General features: G+C 50.8%; 1 protein-coding gene across 1 annotated transcript; it reads left to right on the top strand.

The window, feature by feature from the left end:
- Positions 1-1,434: 1,434 nt before the first annotated feature.
- BAG3 (BAG cochaperone 3) lies at positions 1,435-24,990 on the top strand. Its single transcript, XM_024756116.1, has 4 exons — positions 1,435-1,982; positions 18,262-18,588; positions 19,973-20,377; positions 23,620-24,990. The coding sequence occupies exons 1-4, from the start codon at positions 1,797-1,799 to the stop codon at positions 24,433-24,435; spliced, it is 1,734 nt and encodes a 577-aa protein (XP_024611884.1). The 5' UTR covers positions 1,435-1,796; the 3' UTR covers positions 24,436-24,990.
- Positions 24,991-26,429: the final 1,439 nt, after the last annotated feature.

Raw genomic sequence — 26,429 nt, forward strand, 5'->3', positions numbered from 1 at the left:
GCAAAGAATGCTCTCAGTGTTTAAGCGTAGTTGTAGTGGAAAACAAATTGAGCAAAGGAAGAAGACAAAGATAAAAATTCACTTTGGAATCAATCTTCAATAAACATCAATATTTATTGAATATGAACTCTGGGCCCAGCCTTGTGCTCAGGGTTTCAGAAATAAGGAAGAATAAGAGAGCCACTGACTAGTGCATTTGAGGGTCTAGCTCCTTCAATAGTAATACTTCTTATGGTAAATTACTGCACTGGCATTTGGGTTTATACCCCATTCTCGTGTGTTTGGTGACCCAAGTCAGTCCCTGGGGCTTAATCATCTCTGTGTTTTCACAAAACTGAGTTTTTGTACTTTAAAGCTGATAAGTAGACCTATGTAAGTGAGAATCATTCCATTGGAAGTGATTGGCAGGCCTCTCTAGCATTTGCTCCAAAAGGAGTAATTTGAGGGTGGGAAGACACAAAAGGTGTTGTCTCTGAGGGTTCCAGAGTATTCTCTGCATTTGAGTTGGAAAGCTGGGCCCAATATTAGCCCAAGACAACTTCTCAAAATGTTTCTGGCTAAGGGAATGAGTCTGTGTGCCTAAGGATCTAAAATGGGACCCCCCAAACATTCTGCCTCTGGGGGCGCACTCTTTCTCCCAGAGGAATTGAGGTGCTTGGCTGAGGTTACAAGTGCAACCCACCACTGAATTAACCAAACAAAATTTTTTCCTGATTTGAATTCTCCCCTACTTTCCAAATGAAGGTCAAATTAAGATAGCAAGAACCAACTTCCACCATAAAAAAGACCCAAACCCAAAAGAATATTTTTTTTTCTTTAAAGTTGTTCAATGATAGTTTCTACATTTGAGATTTGAGGTTCGGGAGCATAAAACCATGCGTTGATGCAATCTTTCTTTAGCTTTCTAAAGAAAGGCAGGTGAGTTTCCATTTGTACTTCCATTTTCTCCCTGGCTTGGTGATGGTGTCGGATCAACATTCCAGAGCTCCTTCCGGACGGCCCTTAAGCCTATGGAAAAAAGTGGTTAAAACGTAACTGAGGGACGCCAATATCCTGGAGTATCAGTATATGGGGATGCAAAGGGGAGGTGGGACAGACTCGAGTTTGAATCCAGCGACTTTAAAGGTTAACGATGACTTTGTTTTTATACGAAGGAGCCAGTCCCGGGAACACCCACGCGGCTCGAAGAAGAGGGAACGAGTCTGAAAACCGAAACCGGCCCAGGACACACAGACGATGTCCCCGGGGCTCGCTAGTCCTGCCGGCCGGCGGCACGCGGACCCTGCGGATGCACCGGGCCCACCCCAGGGCCATCTCGGCCGGGGGACCCCCGCCGGGGAAGCTGGGGCTGGGGAGGAGGTGGAGGGGTGGAGGAGGGGCGGCCTGGCCGAGGCCCCGCCCACGCCCTGCCCACGCCCCGCCCCGCCACGATTATAGCTGATGACTCAGGGCGGAGCTCCACATCCAAGCGACGCCGCCGCCAACTTATCTGGATGGGACCAGAAGTTTCTAGCTGGCCAGTTGCTACCTCCCTTTATCTCCTCCTTCCCCTTTGGCAGCGAGGAGGCTATTTCCAGACGCTTCCAGCCCTCTTCGGCCACGTCACCCCCTCCTTTAATTCATAAAGGTGCCCAGCGCCGGCTTCCCGGACACGTCGGCGGCGCGCACGACTCTAGCTCCGGTCGCGGCCAGCGAGCGACTCTGCACCTGGAGGTCCGGCACCCCGCGACCCCGTGACCCGGCACCCCGCGATCCGGCACCCCGGCGGCCGCCCCCTGGGCCGACCCCGACCCAGCATGAGCGCTGCCACCCACTCGCCCATGGTGCAGATGGCGTCCGGCAGCGGCGCCGGCGACCGCGACCCCCTGCCCCCTGGCTGGGAAATCAAGATCGACCCGCAGACCGGCTGGCCCTTCTTCGTGGACCACAATAGCCGTACCACGACGTGGAACGACCCGCGTGTGCCCCCCGAGGTCCCCAAGGTGAGCAGGGCCCGCGCCGCAGGCCGCCGGGTCAGCGGCCCCCCCTCGACGGCCAGCGGTCGGCACAGGGCCGTAGGGGGCGGCTGGACTGGGCCGGGCTGCGGGGACGCGAGGCGCCAGGTGCCCGCCGGCCGTAGCCCGCCTGAGCCGGTGCCCCGGAGGTCAGTGAAGGCCACCTGGGACGCACGGACCCCCCAGAAGGATACCAGCTCTCAGGGGGTCGGCCTGCTGCCCCCCCAACGAGCCCCCTCACATGGCCGGCGTCGGGGCGGGGGGGAGGTCCCGGAGAGGACTGTCCTCCCTGGGCCGCGTTTGGTTTCCGGGGGTCGGGCGGGAAGTGGGACCCGCGCGGTGGCGCCGGGTCCGGTCCACCGGCTCGATTCGAGGGGCCGTGGGCCAGGAGACGAGGGGAGGCTGGCCTGGTCAGCATCGCAGGCCCGGGCCAGGCCCCGCCGCGGCCTCCGCCCGGCTTCCAGGACCGAGATCCTGGTTTCACCCTGCTGACCGTACTTTGGCGGACGCCGGGGGGCCATTGGCAAGCTGGGGTGGGGGTCTTTTAGGGTCTGTTAGGAATTTTACCCCCTAAAGTTTCTGAATTCGATTGAAGGTGTCTTGACTTCACCCTCCCATCTCAGGCACAGAGTGACTCAGGAGACTGGATGTAAATTCATTCCTTTCTTTTTTCCCCATTCTGTATTTGAAATTAAAATTGTATTATTGGTTGAAACTGTTTTCACTAAGAATATATTCTAGTATGACTTGTTAAAAACAAGATGCTGTTCTTCCAGGCAGTTTCTAAACTAAAGATGTGGGACTGTCTCCTAGTTGGCTATTGCCTTAGACATTGCCTCACACTGGCAAGAAAGAGACTTTTTTTTTTTTAAATGGCAATACATTCCCTTCCTTGTTATGTTACTAAAATACCTAGGATTTGTTTCTAATACACAAGTAACTGTGTAGTAATACTTTTGTATTAGAAGGATGCCTCATTTACATATATGCAGGGATATATACTACTTAATCCTTAGAAGCATGAAAATTTGAAAATAGGAGCTTGGAATGAGTCTGTTAACTTAAAAAATTATAACTAATCGTACTACTCTTGTAATTTTCTATAAATTTGAACTTTTTCAAAATATAAAGCTTGACAAAAAGAAATATACTTAAAGGATAGTGTTACGTTGTCTGGGCAAAATAAAAATAAAAGTCATAGAGAGTTAATAAGTTATTTTGAAGATTTAAAAATTCACAAAATTAAAAATGCTTTATAAATCATTATTTTAGAAGAAAGATCTGTGTTATCCACCTTCATTTTTATGCAGTTTTTTTCTTAAAAATATTTATAAGACTGGTGCCCAACAGTGAGACATTGTAAATTCAGCAGCTTACATTTATAAGAAATTAATTGTATATTTATTTCTGAAAATTAGTACCAGAGGCTATAATTAGCTGGGATGGGCGTAACCATATATACTTTTTTGCTTGTCTGTTCAGCCCATTATTGAGTGAAACTGATGCTCATTTCAAACCAGCTCTGTTACTGCAGCCTGCAAGGACGTAGATCTTTACTGTGGGCAAAAAAACCACAAAAAACAAAAAAAAGTATCATTTTGAGGCTTCCTTCCTATAGAGACAGGGACAGTCGGAATCCGCTGGCATCCTTGGTGGTGAGCGAAGATCAGGTTTGGACACATCCACTGTGAGTGCAGGGTTAAGTCCCGCCTTGCTGGCGCTTTGTTTCCAACATGAAACTCACTCAGCACATTGAGATCTTTGTGCATCTGTACAGTGGATGGGTTAGGCTGTGGTTTTATAAACCTTTCCAGGGGGATGAAAACAGGTTGAGTTACTATTATTGTTCTCGACAAGTAGAAAATGCAAGCTACTAAATCAGAAGTCTGATGCTGGAAAAGTTGATTTGAAAATTTAAGTCAGAATTTTAAAGTGGAAAAAGGTCCTTAAAGACCTTTTACCCCAGCCTCTATTTTTCTGAGAAAGAAACCCAGAGAGGGGCTTCCCTGGTGGCACAGTGGTTAAGAATCCGCCTGCCAATGCAGGGGACACGGGTTTGAGCCCTGGTCCGGGAAGATCCCACATGCCTTGGAGCAGCTAAGCCCATGCACCACAACTACTACACCTGGGTTCTAGAGCCTGTGAGCCACAACTACGGAGCCCACATAATAAATAAATTTATTAAAAAAAAAACACAAAAAATAACCCAGAGAGTTCAAGTGTGTTTCCAAAGGCCACTCAGCTAGTACCAAGAGCAAAGAGAGAAATACACTGAAAAGTCGATAAGAGGCAGTGTATCTGTTCAGAGGAAGGTAGAAGTGTCTTAAATTTTCATGAAACTATGAAGCGTGCAGGCTGGAATACTTGATAATTTTTGTATCCTCCCAACCATCAAGTATTGGGTGGCTGACTTCTGTTCTGTGACTACTTAGATGGTGATGGCTGGATGTGATCAACTCAAGGAAAGAGCTCTCTTTACCAAATTAATTACTTGAGATTTCTCAGCACGGTACCAAAACATAGGGAGAAAACTAACATTCAGTTCATTAGCTCTGGGCTTCATTGCTTTCAAGACTGTGCTTTGATATACACAGAACATCTGTGTGACAAATTCACTTTCACTTATATGAATGACACCTTACTTCAGAGTCAATACAATGGAAAATCCTTCACTGTTACTTTATATTTGAAATTTGGTTTCTTAATGTGGAATGAGAAAAGGGCTCTGGCAGAAAACAAAGGGTGATTTTAGAGGAACTGAGCTAAGAGGACCCTCTGAGCATCCTTACTTTCAAGAGGAGATGCTGTCAGTCAATAAAGAGCTCTTCATTGAGCATGAAAAACAGAGAAAGCCCTCTTCTGGAGAAGACAGCTTCTGGGTGTTTACAGTTTAACCATGTAGGTACAGAAATGGCTTTCGTGGAAGGAAGAAAAAGATTAGAACTTTGGTTTAGTCTTATCCTCTGTTGTCTTACGATTGATCCTCTCTCATTCCCCTGAGGTGGTTAGAGTGACTTTTCATCCCATTTTTACAGAGGCGGCAACTGAAAGCAAGTGTCTTGCCCTTCATTGCAGAGGCAGGACAGCTAGAGGCAAAGGCTTTGGGCTCAGTCCAGCTCCACTCTGAGCAACTGAACCTGCAGTCTTCCCAGATATCGATTTTCTGCACACGTGGGCTTCCCACTAATCTCCTGGCAATTTCATACCAGTCCAGGCCCCGTCTCTGGCAGAGAGCTTGACGTCCACTTTGGAATCAGGAGATGTGCAGTTTCTGTGCAGCCACTCCTCCAGGCTCTCTTGCTAAATAAACAGAGGCCAGATATTTTGGGGTGTGGCGCTGTGCTGCTCCCTCACAATCCTTCCTGCGACGAGAGCGAGACCCTCCTCCCTGGAGGAGCAGGGCTGTTCTAGCTCTGCCGGTCTTGGAGGTCCCCGGCACGGATTCCCAAGCCTGGCAGTCTCCAGGGAAGCCTTTTAAGAACACACGTTGCCAGCTGGGTACCCCCTTGTTCAATCCGAGTTGCTCAGGGTAGGGCCCAGAAATCTGTATGTCAGAAAAGCTTCCCTCTTGGTTCTTGGTTCCGGCAGTCTGGCATTTGGGAGCCACCGAAGGACAATGATCCCACTTCTTAGGGGGGCGGGGGAGCTGTGACTTCACGTGCGCCTGCGTAGGCCTTGGCACCCTCAAGGGGCCTGCTCAACATCTAACCTGCAGAGCCATCACCGGAGCCTCCCTTCCTTCGTGGTGAAACTCACCCGGTGCGTGGCTTCTGCGAACAAACATAGGGGTAGCGTGGGGAGGGGTGGAGCCTGGTGGGGTGCCAGTGCCGGCTGTGGGGAGGTGGTCCCGAGACCCTCCTGAACCCCAGGAAGAAGCAAGCCAGAGTCTCTCCCTCTTGTCTTCCGCTGCCGGCAGAATCTCACCACAGTAATTTGACAGATTATCCTCAGGCTCTGTGCGAGACAGGTAGGAACATCCTTTCAGAGGAAATCGGAAATGTTTTGAATGTCGACTGAAGTAGAGCCCCATTTCTTCCCCTTCACGTTCAGCGGAGCTTCCTGAATTTTCTTAAAGATGAGATCACCTTGTTCTTTGCAGATTGACTGCAAGCTCCTGTGCCTCTTAGAATTGGAACACAGTCAGGAAATGAGTGTCCACTCTCTCCTTTGTATTTCCAGCAAGTTGCAGTTACTCTGGAGCCCATTTCTTTATGACTGATGAATAGTGATTTGCTGGGGGTGCATAAAGAACATGGCCAGATGCCTTATGAGTCCAGCTCATCCGGGACCTTCATTTTCCCTCTAAAGAACAGTCTGTGTTTGGCTTATGCAAGAACTGAGCAAAACTTGTCTCCTGTTTTGTGGAGTATATTTACCCTTTACAAGGGTAGAGTCAGTGCCTGGGAACCGCTGGCAGCGTTTGACGTTAGCCAGGGCCGGGAAGGCTTGGTTGTTTGTTGCTGTTGGGCTGCCTGTGAGTCAGAAGGCTTCATACCGCCCATGAGGCTTGATTAGCACTGTCCTCGTTTCTGGAATGACACACAGTTGCCTTATATAAACCACTCCGCATGTCTGTTACTTCCTATTGACATTTTAAAATGATCTGGTAATTTTCATAAAAATTAAGAAACCATGCGTAGCCCAAACCTACTCTTTCTCCTTCATAGTTTTGCTGTTTTCATGTTGCTCTTACATATTTAAGACACCTTATATAGAAAAACGGGGAGCAGGAGACAAAGGCCTTGCTTATTAGGAACCTCCGAGGACCCTCTAGTGCTGATGGACACCGAGGAGACCTCTCTCCTACCTGACTGAGGAATTCTCCAGCCCCTCCCGGCTCCCCCTTGCTCGTGAATCAAGTCTACACACCCTTTTGTGCCTCAGCCCTCAGACTCACAGCTGGACTTTTGAAGCTAGGCTCCAGATCCCCTCCTTTTGCAGGTGTGGAAGCTGATCTCTAGCCCTTGTTTGGCGTGTGAGCTGCGTGAGCTATCTGATGTTCTTAAACTCTTCACATATTTCTATGACAATTTCTTTGGGGGCCTTGGCAGCTTCTCAGCAAGCCAGGCAGCTTGTAAAAGCTTAAGCAGAGAGAATTTCTTCAGGAAGGGATGAACTATTTTTTTGTCTGTCAACATATTTATAGCTATGTGCCAGACGCAGGTGGGTGCTTTTCCAAACCTCTCTTTAAATCCTCAAAGCAACTCACTAAGGTGGAAGCTGTCAGGCTCACCTTATGCATGAGGAAACAGACTTGGAGAGAGGGGATGTGCCTGGCCTGTCAGCTATGAGGAAACAGAAAGACTGTTGTAGCCAGAGCTTTCCCACCCCCATCCCCACCCCCAGCCCCGCCCCAGGTGACAGACAGGCTTGCCGCTAGTGGACCTGGCTGCTTCTCTATACTCAGTCCTTTACGCTCCGAGCTCGCCAGGCACAGTTCTGCTGATAAACAGCCTTGAGTCCATCTCTTACAGCCGATCAGAAATGTTGTCTCGTTTCCTGAGCCTGGGTCTGAACCTAGAAGATGGCCCCCAGTCTTCACTCATTCATCTCTTCCGACATTTTTGAGCACCTGCTCTCTGTAAGTCATGGTGTTAAAGGCCACACAGAGGACAGTTCTGCCTCCTCCGGTGCCATTTTCCACAAAGCATTTATTCCGTCTCTCCGGTGAAGTAGGCTGTCCCTGCTCTGGACTCCACGTTACTTCCATTCGAATCTTTCTTCCAAAAGGCAGCACTTTTCTGCTTTGCCTTGGGGTCACGTCCCTGTGGGCTGGGAGTCCCAGAGGCACAGTCTGCGTCTCTTTCCCCTTTCTGCCTCTCAGAGCCCGGCAGGGTCTACAGGCTCAATGTGTGAAGGATTCTGCGTGGGGAAGAGTAAAACATGGGCCTGGGCTCCAGAGTGGACAGGCTGGTTGAAGGAAAGCATCCCTTACTGAAGAGCGTGTCGCGGGAAGCCTCCTGTTGGTTCCTAAGCAGTGTTGTCTTCTGCTCCCAAATGTCTCCCGGGAGCCGGTTCCTTTTTATTGAATTTCTGAATGGCCTTTTCTCCACAGGGGACTTTGGTATTGATTCCCTGAATTCATCCTTACGGGTCTGGAGAAGCTCTTTTTTGTCCCCGCCAGTGACACAGCGTCTTGGAGCAGGCCTGCCTGGGGAGGCCGGTTGCTGGCAACAGCCAGACGCTGCTAAGCCACAGCGGCAGAGAGCAGCCCCGGCGCCACGGAAGGAGTCTCTCTCCAGTTTTTTTGTCCATGAGGCTGGCAGTAAGATCAGACGCTACAGAGCGAAGCCTCTTATTCACTGTCAATTATGAAGCGCCCAGGATTGTAGACTGCCTGCTGCCTACAGTAGGAGCCTGTAAACAGTGCGCGTCCCGAGTCCCCGCGCAGAGCTCTCTCCCTAGTGATTGAGGCGAGACTTTCCCCTGAAAATGCCTTAGCATCCTTTTGAAGAGCAAACATTTCCTATTTTGAAGTAACTTCCTCATTTTCTTGAAAATTTAATTTAATTTAAAGTAGACTTCTTGTTCTTTTCAGTTATTTAAAAAATTCTTCTTGGACAAAGAAAGAAAGAAAGAATGAATAGTTTAGAAATGGCAGGAAGAAAGGAAAGGACGCGTGTGGCAGAGAAGGCAGCCACGTCGCTTTTGAATCTTCCAGATTATCCCATGGACCCTGAGTGTCAGAGCAGGACCAGCTCTCCTGCTGGGCTAGACCTGGGTTCTGTCCCTGCAGAGGCCCCATGCTGGGCTTGTGTGGAGTCTTGGGGCTGTGGTGACTCAGAGGTGCGCCCCGCTCTCGCTGCCCTGTCTCAGCCAGGCAGTGACTCAGCATCAAGCCCTGGCTCCCTGACCGAGACCACACTCGAACTGAATGTTCCAGGTCTGTGCCTCAGCCCAGCTCCAACCGGGCGAAATGAAATGCTTTCCCTCCTGCTGCGTTTTACCCCAAGAAGCTGAAGGGTTTGGAGACATTAGCCAATAATTATCACACAGTGTACAGGGGTGGCAGGAATAGTGAAAGGGTTAACGTATCCCCGGCCTTGGAGTCTGACAGACCTGGGTTCTGGTGATCTCAGGTAAATCACTCACCTTCCCCGAGCCTCAGTCTCTCCTTCTGAGAAATGGGCATACACCAGTACCTGTCCAGCAGGGTCGTGAGGATCGGGAAAGGGATGAGCCAGGGCCTGACCTGAGGCATGTGTGTGGTCCGTGGCGACAGTCCCAGTCTTCGCCAAGAAGTCGGAGGGGATTCACAGGTGCTTGGCTTTCCCACAGAGTGGACAGTGCTGGCTGGACGTGGGTCTCTTGGTTCCCAGATGGGTATGAAGTCTCGTTTCCCAAGACAAGGCCTCTTCTTATCGCCCCTGGACCACTTTAGCTGACTCTCCTTCCTCCAGTGTCCGGACACCCTCAGCACCCTTCCCAGGGGTTTCCTGTGTCCCTCGTGGGGGTGGTAGGTGCTGGGCAGTAACTCAGCGTGAGGGCAGATGAAGGCTCTCAGCCAGACCTGCAGCCCACAGCCTCATCAGCCCGTGGCCTCACCCCAGATCCCCTGCCCAAAATGGGCCGGCGGAATTGTGTATCCTGTGTTCTGCAGGGGGTGCTGTGTTTACCCTGAATCCCGACTGCTTGAGGCGGGGCTCTCCCTCCAAGTCTCTGCACAGGCCTGAGGACCGACCAGGTGCCCAGTGGTGTTGCGGGGAAACGGAGCCACATTAAACGAGGGGCTGGCCGTCTGCACAGGTGTACTGGACCCTGCCCTAAGGGGGGGGGGGAAATGTCACCGTGGGTGGAGCAGAGAGGCAGGGGGGTTCTAATTGCCACCACCCTTTTGGGGGAGGGTGGTTGCTGGGGAAGGAATGCTTTGAGAAGCTGCTTAGGGTGGGGGAGGAGCCCTCCAGCAATACCCCCAAGACTGCCACCATCTGCCAGAGTCTCCCCTTGCCGGAGCTGTGGTTGATGAATTGGAGATTTTTTCTTTTGCGAAACGGTGTTTTGTACAAAATACACGTCCAGTGAAGCCCAGCACCCTCATAACAACAGATGCTTTGCATGGTTGACATCTCACAGATGGAGGAGCCCGGTGACTGAACAGTGTTCTACCTGAGTCTGAGAAGGAACCTTGAGAAACCCATGGAAATGTGTCCATGGGGATGAGGAGGTCTCTTTATCTAAATTCAGACAAGATTTCGCTTCCTAATATGGAAATTTCAGGTACTTTTCCGTTTGTGATTTATGCCTTTAGATTGATCCCTACCCTTTTTTTTTTTTTTTTCCTGAAGAGGAAGTAGGTAGTCTTTAATTTCCCTGAAGCCGTTGAGCTCAGGATCTGAACCCCAGTGACCGGGATTCTCTTCCTGGTTCTGCAGTCACTTCCCATGTGACCTTGGGCCACATCTGCTCCATGGTATCCTTGAGGAGGGGTCCAGGGTGCCCATGGGGGACTCTGAGCCCCGAGCGCTCTCCCCAGCAGGGGACATACCCAGCTGTGGCCTGGAGACTGCTTATACGCCTTGGGGGGACACACTGAGAATATTAGGGGGACACCAGCAGATGTTCTACTCCCTGACACCAGCCTGGCTTGGCTCTCTCCCCTGGGTCTCAGGGGCATGTGTGCAGGAACCACAGTCACTGCAGGTTGTGTGTTGATTCTCAGGTGAGTTTGTCTGCAAGGCAGACCCCTTCAGCACCTGGGGCCTGTTGAAGATTGTGTATCCTGTGTTCTGCAGGGGGTGCTGTGTTTACCCTGAATCCCGACTGCTTGAGGCGGGGCTCTCCCTCCAAGTCTCTGCACAGGCCTGAGGACCGACCAGGTGCCCAGTGGTGTTGCGGGGAAACGGAGCCACATTAAACGAGGGGCTGGCCGTCTGCACAGGTGTACTGGACCCTGCCCTAAGGGGGGGGGGAAATGTCACCGTGGGTGGAGCAGAGAGGCAGGGGGGTTCTAATTGCCACCACCCTTTTGGGGGAGGGTGGTTGCTGGGGAAGGAATGCTTTGAGAAGCTGCTTAGGGTGGGGGAGGAGCCCTCCAGCAATACCCCCAAGACTGCCACCATCTGCCAGAGTCTCCCCTTGCCGGAGCTGTGGTTGATGAATTGGAGATTTTTTCTTTTGCGAAACGGTGTTTTGTACAAAATACACGTCCAGTGAAGCCCAGCACCCTCATAACAACAGATGCTTTGCATGGTTGACATCTCACAGATGGAGGAGCCCGGTGACTGAACAGTGTTCTACCTGAGTCTGAGAAGGAACCTTGAGAAACCCATGGAAATGTGTCCATGGGGATGAGGAGGTCTCTTTATCTAAATTCAGACAAGATTTCGCTTCCTAATATGGAAATTTCAGGTACTTTTCCGTTTGTGATTTATGCCTTTAGATTGATCCCTACCCTTTTTTTTTTTTTTTTCCTGAAGAGGAAGTAGGTAGTCTTTAATTTCCCTGAAGCCGTTGAGCTCAGGATCTGAACCCCAGTGACCGGGATTCTCTTCCTGGTTCTGCAGTCACTTCCCATGTGACCTTGGGCCACATCTGCTCCATGGTATCCTTGAGGAGGGGTCCAGGGTGCCCATGGGGGACTCTGAGCCCCGAGCGCTCTCCCCAGCAGGGGACATACCCAGCTGTGGCCTGGAGACTGCTTATACGCCTTGGGGGGACACACTGAGAATATTAGGGGGACACCAGCAGATGTTCTACTCCCTGACACCAGCCTGGCTTGGCTCTCTCCCCTGGGTCTCAGGGGCATGTGTGCAGGAACCACAGTCACTGCAGGTTGTGTGTTGATTCTCAGGTGAGTTTGTCTGCAAGGCAGACCCCTTCAGCACCTGGGGCCTGTTGAAGGGAGAGGGGAGTTTAGGGCTCAGGCCCCTAGAGTTGTTTTTAGCTGTGTTTGCTTCCAGGTTGTGAAACTTTAGATACATTTCTTAGCAGAGAAAGTACCATCCCTGCTAATTAGTGCTCTTAAGACTCTCAGATAAAGGGGCTTCAGACTCTAACAGGCTCATTACCAACTTGGTGAGATCACTGAAGAATTAAACCCAAATTCACAACTCTGTAAACAATAGGCCCAACCAACTGTTGCTTGGGAAAAGCTGGGTTCGTCAATAACTATTTGTGGAATGGAGGAACGTAGTTGTATAGGGCATGGGACAGCTCAGAGTTTACAAAGACTTTCTCGTGCCTTATTTCACTTAAATCTTGCAAAAAGCCCTGGAAGGCATGGGGATTTTTATAGCTGGGGGAACTGAGTCTTAGTAGCAAGGAGTCCTGTCCGAGGGTACACCCCTGGCGAGCAGCAGGGCGGGATTGGAGTCCCGAATGGCAGCTTGAAAACAGGGGCTCATCTCTCTCATTTTAAGCACATCTTTAAAATGTGCTTTTCCCTAGCAGAAGCACATAGGGACACCCATCTCAGTAATCCCAGGATCAACTATACATACTTTTTTTTTTTTAATTTTTATTGGGGTATAGTTGATTTACAATGTTGTGTTAGTTTCAGGTGTACAGCAACGTGAATCTGTTATACATAAACATACATCCAATCTTTTTTAGATCCTTTTCCCATATAGGCCAATACACAATATTGAGTAGAGTTCCCTGTGCTCTACAGTAGGTCCTTATTAGCTATCTATTTTATATATAGTAGTGGGTATGTGTCAATCCCAATCTTCCAATTTATCCCTCCCCCATCCCTTACCTCCTGGTACCACAAGTTTATTTTCTACATCTGTAACTCTTTGTAGATAAGTATGCATACTTTAATGACAGGGCGTATCAGTTAAAACCTCCCAGCACCTGGGGCTAGGTTGCTTCCAGCACAGATTCTTGTCTCACTAGGAGTGCTGTAAACAGACTTTGGTGGATGTGGACTTTACTTACCATGCAGAAAATGCCCAAAGTCCATTACATGCCCCAAACAGGGCTGGGGGCAGTGGAAGAGACCCTTTACCACATTCCAGTGGGAACTTTGAGTTCGGCTGTGGGGAGGTAGATATCTCTTTATATATCACATTGGCAATACCTTATTTCATGTCTGTGGCCTGTAATACCAAATGGAAAGTTTTGGTAGAATGTTGAAGCTCAGGTCTCTACGTGTGCTTTAGAAGGAAGTTTTTCTTTTGTTTTGCTTCCTGCCTGAAAGAGGCAAGCCAAGCCACTTTATTTTATTTTTATTTTTTTGTGGTACGCGGGCCTCTCAGCGTTGTGGCTCCTCCCGCTGCGGAGCACAGGCTCCAGACGCGCAGGCTCAGCGGCCATGGCTCACGGGCCCAGCCGCTCGACGGCATGTGGGATCCTCCTGGACCGGGGCACGAACCCGCGTCCCCTGCATCAGTAGGCGGACTCTCAACCACTGCGCCACCAGGAGAGCCGCAAGCCGCTTTATTTTGATCCGCGTCCTTGCTAAATGGGGAGTCCCAGGATTCTTATTGCCCGCCATCTTTTTTTCTTTGTTTTAGGAGTTCTGAAGTGTCTTTAGTAAAAGTCACTGCCTGGCAGGCGTGAGACTCTTCTGGCCTAAAAACCCAGTTGATAGAATGGGTGCCCTACTTAGGACTCCAGGCTGTTGAGGCGGAGGTGCTGCAGGGCAGCCCTCAGAGTGGCCTTTGTCGCTGTTCCCCTTCATTCAGACTGTGGTCTGTAGGTGTCGAGCCCCCGTTTGAAAGAGCACTGTACCGTGGAGCTGGGGTCGGGGCTCACAGGGGCGCCGCCGTTTTCAGGGTTTATGGTTCCACCCTGCTTTTAAGGTGCAAGGTCAGCGGCTTCCTCCTCTTCACTTGGTTCATGCAACTTTGGAGCACCTTGAATTCCAGAGAGTTCTAATGTGATTTAACTGGGTGCAGTCAAGAGTGGTCATTTTTAGATTTCCAACATGTCAGCTTTTCCTTGTTTTTGAGCTTTATGTAGGTGTTTAGAGCTAGAAGAGATCTTGGAATCAGAGGTCACGGAGAACGTCAGGGCTGCAAGGAACTTCCTTTAGGTCAGTGCTCCCACTGCCATGGGGGCTGGACTTGCCCACACACCTCCTGAGTCAGACTTTGTTGGGGTCTGAACGTAGCGTCTGCACCTTTTTGCGTTTCCTGGGCGCTCCGGACGCCCCCTAGAGTCTGAGGACCACTGCTTTACAGAACATCTGGGCCTCCCCTTCATTTCGCAGCTGAGGAAACTAAGGCCCAGGGAGGGGATGTGAGTTGCTTGCGTAGCACACATATTTCAGAGCAGAGTCAGCTTTAGGACCAAGCGCAGCCTCTTTCCAAGTCTCCTAGCTGTCCCCTAAGCACCCACATTGTTACTAAAACTCAGTAGTGAAGTTTAGTTGTGCTCTTAAGCAAACAAGACCTGTGTGAGCCACGGGCTCATCCAAGCTCAGAACCTGGCCCTGGGCTTGTCTAGTAATAATACCTTGTACTCAATAGGGCAGACGTTGGCTCACCTGAGGTAGTTTTCCCTGCTTTTTATTCCGGCCTTCACATGGAGTTGTTTGGCACCCGCAGAGGATTTTAATGCAATGCACAAAGAAGAAGCTGAACCAGTTCATTTTATAAATTAATGCAGTGGGATAAGCAGTGGAAGTCAGGCTCTTATTTCCTAATTGGATTTCATATGTATGTATTCCTGATGGCTCTGCCCACAGATAAGGATGATGAGCTGAGCTGATTGGAAAACGCTTCCTGTAATGCCGTCACTGCTCCTTAGGGAGCTTAGGCAGTTGGTGATGAGGAGGCAGGGCTGGCCGTCATCTGCTTGGTGACTGTGATGGCACCCCGTCCCTATCACGGGGTCACACAGAAGTGCAACCCCCAGGAGACGGAGTCCCCAGTCCCCAGCGAAGTCAGGGTGGGGCAGGTAGTGCCTTTCCTCTATGAAAGATGCTGGTTGATATAACCAGTAGGCTTGGGCTTGAACTCGAGGACACTTCTTACGGGACTGAGGAGACATGTTCTGGTCATATTCTAGGAGAATTATAAATATTAAACATTTAAAAAACTTTTTTCTTGGACTTCCCTGGTGGTCCAGCGGTTAATACTCCGCCCTTCCAATGCAGGGGGTGCGGGTTTGATCCTACATGCCGCGTGGCGTGGCGTGGCCAAAAAAAAAAAAACCAAACTTCTTCCTTTGAAAAGAATTATGTCTTTTTTTTTTTTTTTTTTACTAGACTGTGATGAAAACACCACAGAAGATAGGAAGGGCAATTTAACTCTTTTGGGCAGTGCTTTTTGGTTAGTAAAACTGAAGCATTTGTTGTTGACAGGGCTCTGATGAGAGGAGAGTAGAAACAGAGGTGGAGTCGGCATCTGGTGCAGACCTTGTTATGGGTGGGCGTTTCATTTTCGTTTTAAATTATTCACGTAGAAGTGTTAGTTTTCTATTCTGTAGAAGTGAGGTGGTCTTTTTAACTTACCTAAAGCAGTGTTTTCTAAACAAAGCCCCCACCAGAGTGGCAAGGCAGCCCACCTTCTTTCAGAGGCCATCATGAGAGATGTGTGGGTTTTTATCGCATGGCATAAATGGGTCGTTAATTCACACGGAACCAGTACAGACCTCAGGACTGTAGGAAAGCAGCCTCCAGGCCTCCCGTAGCCACCCTGCCTTCCAGCTTGGGCCCCTGACACCCCCAGCCCTGCCTGCGGTGACCGCACGCTCCCTCCACTGACCCGGACCACTACTCCCAAGACCAGGTCAGGTATCGCCTCCACTGTAGCAGCCCCTGGGGCAGGTGGAACTGCTCTCCCGCCCGCCTTCCCTTCTTCCTTCCTTTTTCTTCCCTTTTCTTTTTCAGTTGAGGCACAAAATATGCTCAGGGAGATGCATAAAAAGCACAACTCGTGGCAGGCCCGCTCCAGTACCTTCTGGATCTGGGGGCTTCCCCCAGGAGCAGGGAAGCCTCAGCCAGGCCTCTGTATGGCTTCCAGGCCCCGGGAGGGTCTGAGGTGGAGGCCCAGCCAGCAGCTGGCTGTGCGACGATGCTGGGGGTGGCAACCCTCACCTGTTCGGTCTGGACAGTGTGGGTGGAATGTGGCAGGGGAGGGGCTGTGGGGGGGTCCCAGGGAAGTGGACGGTGTGAGAGACTTCGACACGGATGTACACCCGTTTACCACCACCCAGAGAAAGATGGAGAACGTTTCCATCCCCTCCGAAGGTTCCTTCCCAGACGACTCCGTTTTCTCCAGGTGCAGTCACTGTTCTACTCTGGTCACCACCAGTTAACTTCGTCCTTCAGCTTTGATTCCTCTGACACTTTGGGGTCTGAGGAGCATAATCATGGGCCTGTTTAGGGGGGATTCACATGCCTTTTGGCCTTCCCGGCATCACTCTTTTTTGGGGGGGGGCCGTCCCTCTTGACGTGCTCTCATAAAACCTCACGACAGTCCTATGAAGTGGGTGTTGCTAGCTCATTTTCTAGAAAAGGGGATTAAGGCTCATCGAGGTTAAGAGAATTACCCCAGATGAAAGAACTGTTACTAAGAGAGGTAAGAATGAACTTGCATCCTCTCTAGAAAGCCCCCTCCTACTAGAAAAGCCCAGGCGGTCCCCCATCCGCAGGGCCTCCTGTGCTTTCCAGGTAGTTTTGCTTCCTGTTTGTTTCATGCAGCCCCCAGTTGGCAGGGATCGTGCCTTGCTGGTTTGGTGATCCCATGGTACCAAGCAACTCGGGAGCAGGACGTTGACCAGGGGCCAGTCAGCGGATGAGGGCCGCTGACTGCTCAGCTCTGCTTTTGTGCGTGGCCAGGAGGAAGCCCGCAGAGACGATGCCCCGGCACTCATCCAGGCCCCTGCTCCAGGCTGGAAGGAAGGTGCCCAGTGCGTGGAGAAAATGCCCGGATGGCCTATTGTGAGTCAGCTCCGAGCAGCACGGCGTTTCTTGGGTCCCTCTTGCTGCCTCCCTTTTGGTGTCCCTCTCATGGCAGGAATTTGGTTCTGAATGTGAGGCCTGGACCCACTCCCTGCTCTTGGGTGACCTGAGTTAAGCAGGCTAAAATAATGCCGCTGCCCTGAGCACGTGGGTATTCTAATCTGAGAGTGCCTGTCTGCTGGCGTCCCCAAGGACATGGCAACACCCTTGCCTCTCCTTCTTGCTGGAGGCCCTCTGGGGCGGGGCTCGGCAGGAGGCAAGCAGTTCATGGGTCTGAAAGGGCTAAGTTCCAGGGTCAGCCCTCGGCTTTCCCCACTTGTGACCAGTTTCACCCCACTGGGAATTACACCCCGAAGCTCCTAGAGCCTCAGCTCTTGGCGTTCGTTGGCGTTCAGAGGGCTGCCTCGTGAGGAAGGATCACGCTCCTCCGTAATAGTTGACCCACTCAACTATTTGTGTCAGTGGCACAAATCCTCCGCCCCCTCCTCCGTAAGAGGACCCTCTAGTGCTCCGGAGGTCGTCAGGACCGGAAGCCGTGGGGGTCCCTGGTTTCAGTTGCCCAGCCTCTGCTTGGTGAGAAGTGACATTGCCCGGCGAGTGACGGGCCAGCCTTGTTGTCTGAAACAAGATCTTCCTCTGTGGTACATCTGGAACTTGGCCTTCTCAAGGGTCCCAAAATAGCCGGGCCGCTGAAGGGAGAGCTTCGTGAGAGGACATGAGAGAGACCCAGCCGCTCCTCGCCAAGCAAGCTTTGTTGGCATCACAAGACCAGCACAATTAATCCCCGGGTTTTGTTCTCATCCTGTGCTGCTTCTGCATTCCTTGTGTATCTCCCTTTCTCACAGCTTGTTCTGAAAATACTCCTGAGGAGGCAGCGTCCCGCTGCCGCCCCTTCTCGGCAGACTTCCAGGCTGTGGCCTGCGTTGGGGTCCAGCACGAGTCTGTATCGCTAGGAGACATGAGGACCCTTTAGAAAGCAGAGAAGCTGGCTGTGGCTTAGGGAGCTGGAATTGAATGCTCCTCGCACCTTCTGATCTGGGTCTGAAGATTTGGGAGGCGGTCAGTGACTCACCTATATGCACTGCCGCCGTGTCACCCAGCAAAGAAACCTGTCTTACCAGTTTGGGAAACCGGGACTTCTCTTGTGCTCAGCAGTTACCTTGGCTCCCCTGCTTCCTCTGGATGCTTCTGATTCTTAAACTGCTGCCCATACAGCGGCTTCACTAGGGGAGGGGGCGTCTGGAAGAAGTGGGGGGTCAGGGGAGGCGCCCACACTGTGTGTGCTCAGCTGCCCTGGCTGGCACTGTGGGACCCAGGGTCACTCTGGAAGGTCGGAGTGCTCGGCGCCATGCTTGCTCCTGTTCAGGGCTGTCTCCTTCCCAGTTTCTAACAGGTCTGTGTTTCTCTTTATTTCAGGAAACCGCATCCTCTGCAAACGGGCCTTCGAGGGAGGGCTCCAGGCCGCTGCCCACGAAGGAAGGCCACGCCGTGTACCCCCGGCTCCGGCCAGGCTACATTCCCATCCCCGTCCTCCACGACGGTGCCCAGAGCCGGCAGCCACATCCTGTCTTCGCCTACCCCCAGCCTGGGACGCAGCGCTTCCAAACCGAGGTAGCCCCGGCGGCCCCGCAGAGGCCCCAGTCACCTCTGCGGGGAGTGGCGGAAGCCACCCAGCCAGATAAACAGTGTGGACAGGCGGTAGCGGCTGCGGCAGCCCAGCCCCCAGCCTCCCATGGACCTGAGGTAAGGAGAGGCTTGGCTCGCGGGCCTGTGGGGTGCGACCCGGGGGTGCCGGGTTTTGTGCTTCCTAGGCTGCCCCAGACCCTGATGCGGTGCCCAGGGCAACGCCTGGTGAGACGCGGGGCATCTGGGCCTGGCCCGCAGCGTCAGAGGTCACCCAGCAAAGATCGCTTGCAAGACAGCCCAGCATCCCCCCAGCGTTTCACAGGTTGGTTTTTCAGGTGGGCAGGGATCATGGTTTATTTTGGTAGTTAAGGAATTGGGGCTCAGAAGGGTAAACAGCTTGGTCCACAATCATGAAGTTGGAAGTGGCGTCGCTGGGACCGGAAGCCCGGCCTTCTGCTTCCTCACGCGATGCCCCGTACACCCACCGAGCTTTCTATATCAGAAATACAGAGATACTCTGTGTTATTTCATTCAGTTCAGTGTTCACAGGTAAGTATTAACTGCTTGGAGCTGTACTGACGTGAAAATGAGACCGCGTACCTGCCCTTACAGTGTCCACAGTTTCAAAGGAAATGTAAAATCAGGAGTCAGGAAGGCAGCTGCTTTTCAGGTTTTAAGCCTGCAGCTGACACTTCTTGCACTAATGTCTAAAGAATAGTTCTTAATCCAGTTCCTAGCTGAGATTCGAAGGCCAGTGGACCCCAGTAGGAACCTGAGCCGTCAGCCCTCTGGGCTTTGCAGTCTGCACGGCATCCCATCGTGTCTCCTGCACTGCTCTTGCTCCGGGGGTGAAAAATCACAGTTAACGTGGGACACCAGGAGGCTCTTTTCCCTTCCTTGGAGAAGCGGTACCTGAATTTGTAACGTTTTTGTTGTAAAAAACCAAAGTGACACGTCAGTCAGAGAAACCTGAACAAATTTAAGCTAGCAGGGCCCTTAGAAGCCAGCTGCAGAAACACCCTTCTGATTTTCTAGAACAGAAAGTAGGTGGCCGGGAAGGGAAAGGGGCCTGGCCTGCCTCGGTCCACACAGGGGACACAGTTCCCAGTGCCCAGCTGAGTTCTCTGTGGATAAGCAGGAAAAGAGTTACGGAGAGAGGAAATGCAGTGACAACAATAAGTAAAGCGTAGCGAGCGCTTCCTGTGTGTGGCGCTGGGGCTGGGACACGCACAGATCATTTTACCGAATTGTCAGGTCAGCCCAGTGACTGGGCTGGGGGTTGAACGCGGCTCCTAAGGCTATTGAGCTGTTAAGAATTTGAGCCCCGGCCTCTTGACTCCTGAGCTCCCAGTCTTAACACTACATTTTGAAAATGGAAAGGCTTACAGACGGGAGGTCATATTAAACTTGCTGCCCAGAGCAGGCGCATGGTGGGGACAGAGTCGGAGGGCCAGACAGCGGTGGCTCACGGGGCTGTGTATCCGCCCTTTGCGTCTTGCAGCGATCCCAGTCTCCGGCTGCCTCGGACTGCTCATCCTCGTCCTCCTCGGCCAGCCTGCCCTCCTCCTCTGGCAGGAGCAGCCTGGGCAGTCACCAGCTCCCCCGGGGCTACATCTCCATCCCGGTGATACATGAACAGAATGTCACCCGGCCGGCAGCCCAGCCCTCCTTCCACCAAGCCCAGAAGACCCACTACCCAGCTCAGCAGGGCGAATACCAGACCCACCAGCCTGTGTACCACAAGATCCAGGGAGATGACTGGGAGCCCCGGACCGTGTGGGCAGCATCCCCGTTCCGGTCACCCGTCCGGGGTGCGTCCAGCCGGGAGGGCTCTCCAGCCAGAAACAGCACGCCGGTGCACACCCCGCCGTCCGTCCGCGTGCAAACCGTGGTCGACAGGCCTCAGGTATGGGAGTCGGTGTTGGCAGACTAGCTGGGGCAGCATCTCTCCAGGGCCTGAGGAGCTCTCTGTGCAGGCGCCCTGGGTCCCCCCCCGGCCCCACCCCACCAGCCCCTCCTGGTTTACGCACATAACTGGGGGGGAGAGCGAGATCCTGAAAATGGCTGGTCATCAGCAGAAATGCAGGCGAGGGCTGTGAGCCTCCAGTACTTTCTACAGCTTTTGCTCATTTTTCGCTGCAGCTGCCTCAGGGGCAGAGCTCCAGCCACCACCGTGGGCAACAGTGGGCAGAACACAGCGTCACACACCTGTGGGGGGGGGCCCAGGTGTCTCAGTGCCCACCATACCCTTGCAGTGCCCTGCAGCCCCTCCACACCCCACCCTCAGCCTCGTCTCCTGCCTCACTCACACCCTTTCCTGCACTCTGCAGGCCCTTCACTCTGTTGTCTCCTCTTTTGTGCCTTTGCTTGTGCTGGACCCACTTCCTGACATGTCTTCACAATCCAAGCTGTCCCCATCCTCCAGGGGACAAGCCAGTCTTGCCACTTCCACGAAGCCTCCTCATCTTTCCCACGGTGCCTAGTATGAGTCCCTTACAGTTCAGCTCTGATTATTCTGTGCATTTATTTCGAAAGTGTTCATCCATCCGCTCTCTTCAGCTCTGCTCTGACCTTGGCCACAGGGAGCATGTCTTACTCCTTTCTCCTCCTTTGCGGTAGAGGACCACGTTACCTGGCCGATGCCTGGCTGGCTGGGCGGATGGGAAGCCTTCCTTCATGCCTGGTGAAAGTTACAGGCAGGGCCTGCTTATCCTTCAGTAGAGATGTGCAGGCACTGGTTCCTGGGGGAGGAAGTCTTCTAGTTTTAGCTGAAGAACACTCGGCAGCCGGGGCCGCTCAGCTGCTGAGTGAATTCTTGGCCACAGTTTTTATTTTTTATTGTTATTTAAATATTTATTTATTTTTTTCAACATTGTGGAAGTGCCTTTACATTTATTTACTTATTTTTGGCTACGTTGGGTCTTCCTTGCTGCGTGCAGGCTTTCTCTAGTTGTGGCGAGCGGGAGCTACTCTTTCTTGCGGTGCGCGGGCTTCTCACTGCGGTGGCTTCTCTTGTTGCAGAGCACGGGCTCTAGGCGCACGGGCTTCAGTAGCTGTGGTGCGTGGGCTCAGTAGTTGTGGCTCGCGGGCTCTAGATCGCAGGCTCAGTAGTTGTGGCGCACGGGCTTAGTTGCTCTGTGGCACGTGGGATCTTCCCGGACCAGGGCTCGAACCCACGTCCTCTGCATTGGCAGGCAGATTCTTAACAACTACGCCACCATGGAAGTCCCTTGGTCACAGTTTTTAAAAGGAAAGTGCCCTGTAAACAAATGCAGGGCATCTCCTTACTACAGATGGTGACACTGTTCAGGGCCCTCAAACAGAACACCTCCTTTTATGGTTTTTTTGTTTGTTTGTTTTTTTGCTTTTTTATTTGGAAATGATTTCAACCTTACAGAAGAGAAGTCCAGTATATATGAAGGTCATGAAAGCAAAGATTCACCCATATTTACTGTTAACATTTTGCTACATTTGCTTTGTCATCTTTTCCTCTCTCCATATATTATCTATACTTTTTGTTTGAGGTTTAATTGTAAATATCATGCCCAGTACCCCTAAATATGTCAGCAGATATTTTCCTAAGAGAGCGACCTTCTCATTCATACCCACAGTAGAATTATCAGATGCAGGAAGTTTAACGTCCTTAAAACATTGTTGTCTCATACGCAGTCCCTTCTCAGATCTCCTTTATAGCAATTTCCTCCTGTTCCAGGATCTAATGTAGGATCACGAGCACTGCACGCAGATGTCGTTTTCCTTGAGTCTCCTTTAATCTGGAAAACAGGTTCTCAGTCTTTCTCTGCTTTCATGACCTTGACATTTTTGAAGAGTACAAGCCATAGGGCACCCCCTCTTAGGTGTTTCCAAAGTCACTTACTCAGCCATTGTTTTAAAACCCAAGAAGAGGCATGTGGCTGGTTCATGAGTGCTAAGGGCCAAAGTTAAGCATTTCTGGTTGGCAGAAGAGATTTGATGGAAAAGGAGGCTACTGGTGTTCAAACAAAACAGCCAAGCGTCCATCAGATCCTTACTCAGACTCAGTAATCCTTTCAAATGGGAAAGAAGTGCCCATTTGCAAAGCTGGAGCTGTTTCCTCTCATACCTTTCCCATGTTACCAATATTTTCTATAATTGGTGGAACAATATTTAATCCTATTTCCACTTAATCCTATTTGTTTGTAGTGGCCTCCCTTTTATAGCTTGTCTAGAAATCCCTTTTTAGAGGCTTGCAGAGATTTGACCTAACTGAACATTATAGTGGGATTTAGTGTTTTTAATATGGAGTACTTTAGAAATAATGTAGTCCAACTCCTATTTCCCAGTTGATAAAATCAGTGTGTGAGATTTTTAAGGGGGTTTTAGATGTTCACTTAAATGCTAGGTGAACCAAGATGTTTCTGTTTCAAGCATAGTTAATTTTTTAAAGTATCACTATAGCTTATAGTCAAATTAGAGAGTATCTCAGCCTCGGTAGCCAATGTAGTCAGTGCAGGGATCCTGCACTGCTGAATGTTAGCTCTGGCACAGATGTGTCCAGGCAGAATTCTTACTGCGTTACCCATTTTCAGCGTCTTGCTTATTCTCAAAAAATACATCAGTCTGGGCAGAAACCACAAGGCTGTCATAGGTTTAAAAAAAAAAAAAAAGACCATTATAACTTTTCTGAAACAGGAGATGGGAAGGCCACACCCTGAGCGGAGACTGTCACACAGGGTGATGAAGGGGGCCAAGTGGCCATTACTACTCCCTGGCTCCATCACCTGAAAGTCTGAGTCACCCAGGACTTTGCTTTGAGGTAAAGTAACTCAGCCGTCAGCATGAGTTTTTGGTATTTTCATTTTTGAAAATTATGTTGGTTTTCTTTTCATTGCTGTAAGAATACCATCTCCAGAAAAATTCAGTGAGAGATGACAGACCAAGAGACCAGGGTTAACGAACAGAAGCATAACAATGGTTTGGTCACATACATGATGAATATCATATTTTAATTTTGTAACAGGTTTGGCTGAATTTGAAAATCCCTCTAATACTATTAAACTTTAAAAAAGTCATTTCTGTTTTCTTCTAGTCAGTACTAGCCACAAATGACTGCCTGTGACTCAGCCAGGTATTAATTAAAACTATCTCTGTGTCCTTGCCTCTTCTCAGCAACCCATGACCCATCGAGAACCTTCACCTATTCCCCAACCTGAAAACAAACCAGAAAGCAAGCCAGGCCCAGCTGGACCAGATCTCCCTCCTGGACACATCCCGATTCAAGTGATCCGCAAAGAGGTGGATTCTCAACCTGTTTCGCAGAAGCCCCTGCCTCCCTCTGAGAAAGTGGAAGTAAAGGTTCCCTCTGCTCCGGTGCCTTGTCCTCCCAGCCCGGCCCCTTCTGCCGTCCCCTCTCCCCCCAAGAACGTGGCTGCAGAAGAGAGAGCAGCCCCCAGCCCTGCCCCTGCAGAAGCCACACCCCCAAAACCAGGAGAAGCTGAGGTACCCCCAAAACATCCAGGTGTGCTGAAAGTAGAAGCCATCTTGGAGAAGGTGCAAGGGCTGGAGCAGGCTGTGGACAACTTTGAAGGCAAGAAGACGGACAAAAAGTACCTGATGATAGAAGAGTATTTGACCAAAGAGCTACTGGCCCTGGATTCGGTAGACCCAGAAGGACGTGCTGATGTCCGCCAGGCCAGGAGAGATGGCGTCAGGAAGGTTCAGACCATCCTGGAAAAACTTGAACAGAAAGCAATAGATGTCCCAGGTCAAGTCCAGGTTTATGAACTCCAGCCCAGCTCCCTTGACACCGATCAGCCACTTCAGGAAATCATGGAGATGGGTGCCGTGACAGCAGACAAGAGCAAGAAAAGTGCTGGCAATGGAGAAGATCCCAGTCCTGAAACCCAGCAGCCAGAAGCCAGAGAGGCAGCAGCTCCAAACCCCGGCAGCACGACAGACACAGCTGCAAACCCAGCAGCACCATAGTCTCCACGAAATAAAAAATCAGCCCCGGAGACTAGGAACTGATTGTGTGCTTTAGAGAATTTTAAGTTGCATGCATTTCAGGGCCTTAAAACCAGTTGGTTTTTACTCTTCATAGCTGCTTGGTAGGCAGTAACTTGGGTGGAGGCGAAACACACTAATGAAAGGCCTAAAAGGAGAATGATGTTTTTCCTGTGTATTCGTATTCCGTACAAATAAAGAAGTTGCTTGTTACAGAAGTTTAACCCCATAGCTTGCTGTTTTGGAGCCCTCTCTGTATGGGTCCCACATGTTAGTCATGGATGTGAACTGTCTTTCTACAGCTCTGGACTGAAGGAGTTTTTGCGGAGGTAGATGGGGAGTCGATTTCTCATCAGTAAATAGGAAACCCATTTTTCAGAAGTGTTGCCATTTCAGTGGGATGATTTTTGTCATCTCATAGCTAAAATACTTAACTTTAGATAGAATAAAATGTGTAAGGAGCCGTAGGAATATCTGTATGTTGGATGACTTTAATGCTACATTTAAAAAAAGGAAAATAAAGTAATAATGTAACTCAAAATGTCTTCTGTGGTTTCTAAGTTTTGAAGAGTGGCGGCATCAAGATGGTCTTTCACTGGCTTCAGGAAAAATAAACAGACACATTTACAGGCCTGCTCTGGGATTCGTAACATCTCTGCTGGCCCGACCCATGAGAAGATGAGTCTTGGTCATTTTTCATTCTCAGGTTGCAGCTGCAACCTGGGAAGACTCAGAGCTGTGAACCCAGGGAATGGGGACGTGCCCATCACACCTCTTCAGATTGCTCCAGCAGAGGTGCATCTCTGCCCACCTGGCCCCAGGCCATCCGCAGGCCTCACTAAAGGGCTGAGTGGGTTCAAAAGTGCACAGTTCCCAGTTCTGAGGCTGGCCCAAGCGTTCCCTGGAGTCCAGCTCACTGGGGGTTGGGCACATGTTCTATGAGAGTCTTGGGGTCATCTTTGTCTGACACTCCCCTGAGTCACCAAGCCAGTCCGAGACCAGGTTTATCTTCCCACATTGGGTTCCTCGAAGTCACTGGGGTTAGGGATCAGATGCACTGCGAAGCCACTGGGGGGAAGAAGATTGTTCTAGGCTAAGGTTTTTTAAGGGCTTGGGAAGGACCACCGCCCAGAATGCGGAGATGTGCAAGATTTTGTTTTCTTAAGTCCTTTGCCAAATAAACCTGAAATTGAGAAGGAAGAGAAAGATGGGTCTGGGATCTTGGAACTCCAAGGGAGCCCTCTGGCTTAAGAGCCCCTGAGCTGAATTCCTCATGACTGTATTGAGTTTAATATTGGTGCCTGACAATGCTGCACAAAAAATACACGCCGGTGTGCTTGCCAAAGTCATTCTGATGGGAATCGCCAGCATCTTTACAGGGTGAACTCATTGGAGGAGTAAAAGCTGACTGCTAACAACACCACCGATTCTAGAAACGCAAATTTGTAAATAGGAAAAAAGCTTACTGGACTATTTCTTAGAAGAATCAAAGATAAAGAACGTGACCATCTTTTTGGTGACTTGGGCATCTACCCTCAACGGATCTCACCGTTAAGGCTTCTTAAGTGGTTACTGAATTAGGCTGATGTTTTATCACTGAAGATCATCAACAGGTAGCCCTTTAACGTAGTTAGAATGTTTTCAGTCATCCAAATTAGATGGTACGTGAATATCAGGCAGGAGTTACCCGACCTGTGTTGGTGGTTCCTGGGCCTTGCATGGCGGCAACCGGCTGGGCATAGGGCTGGCTGCAAGGCTCTTGTTAACGTGCCTGTCTGCCCCTGTAGGAGTCAGGGCACGTATATCCACTGAGTGTCTCCTAGCGTCAGGGGAGTTCGGCTTATTTAATCATCCCAGTGCTCTTTAAGAGAACATTAAAAAAAGAGAGAACATTATGGTCTTCCCTGATGGCGCAGTGGTTGGGAGTCCGCCTGCCGATGCAGGGGATGTGGGTTCGTGCCCCGGTCCGGGAATAT

Source organism: Neophocaena asiaeorientalis, unplaced genomic scaffold (genome assembly GCF_003031525.2).
Source record: "Neophocaena asiaeorientalis asiaeorientalis breed wild unplaced genomic scaffold, Neophocaena_asiaeorientalis_V1.1 scaffold85, whole genome shotgun sequence".
Classification (NCBI taxonomy): Eukaryota; Metazoa; Chordata; class Mammalia; order Artiodactyla; family Phocoenidae; genus Neophocaena; species Neophocaena asiaeorientalis.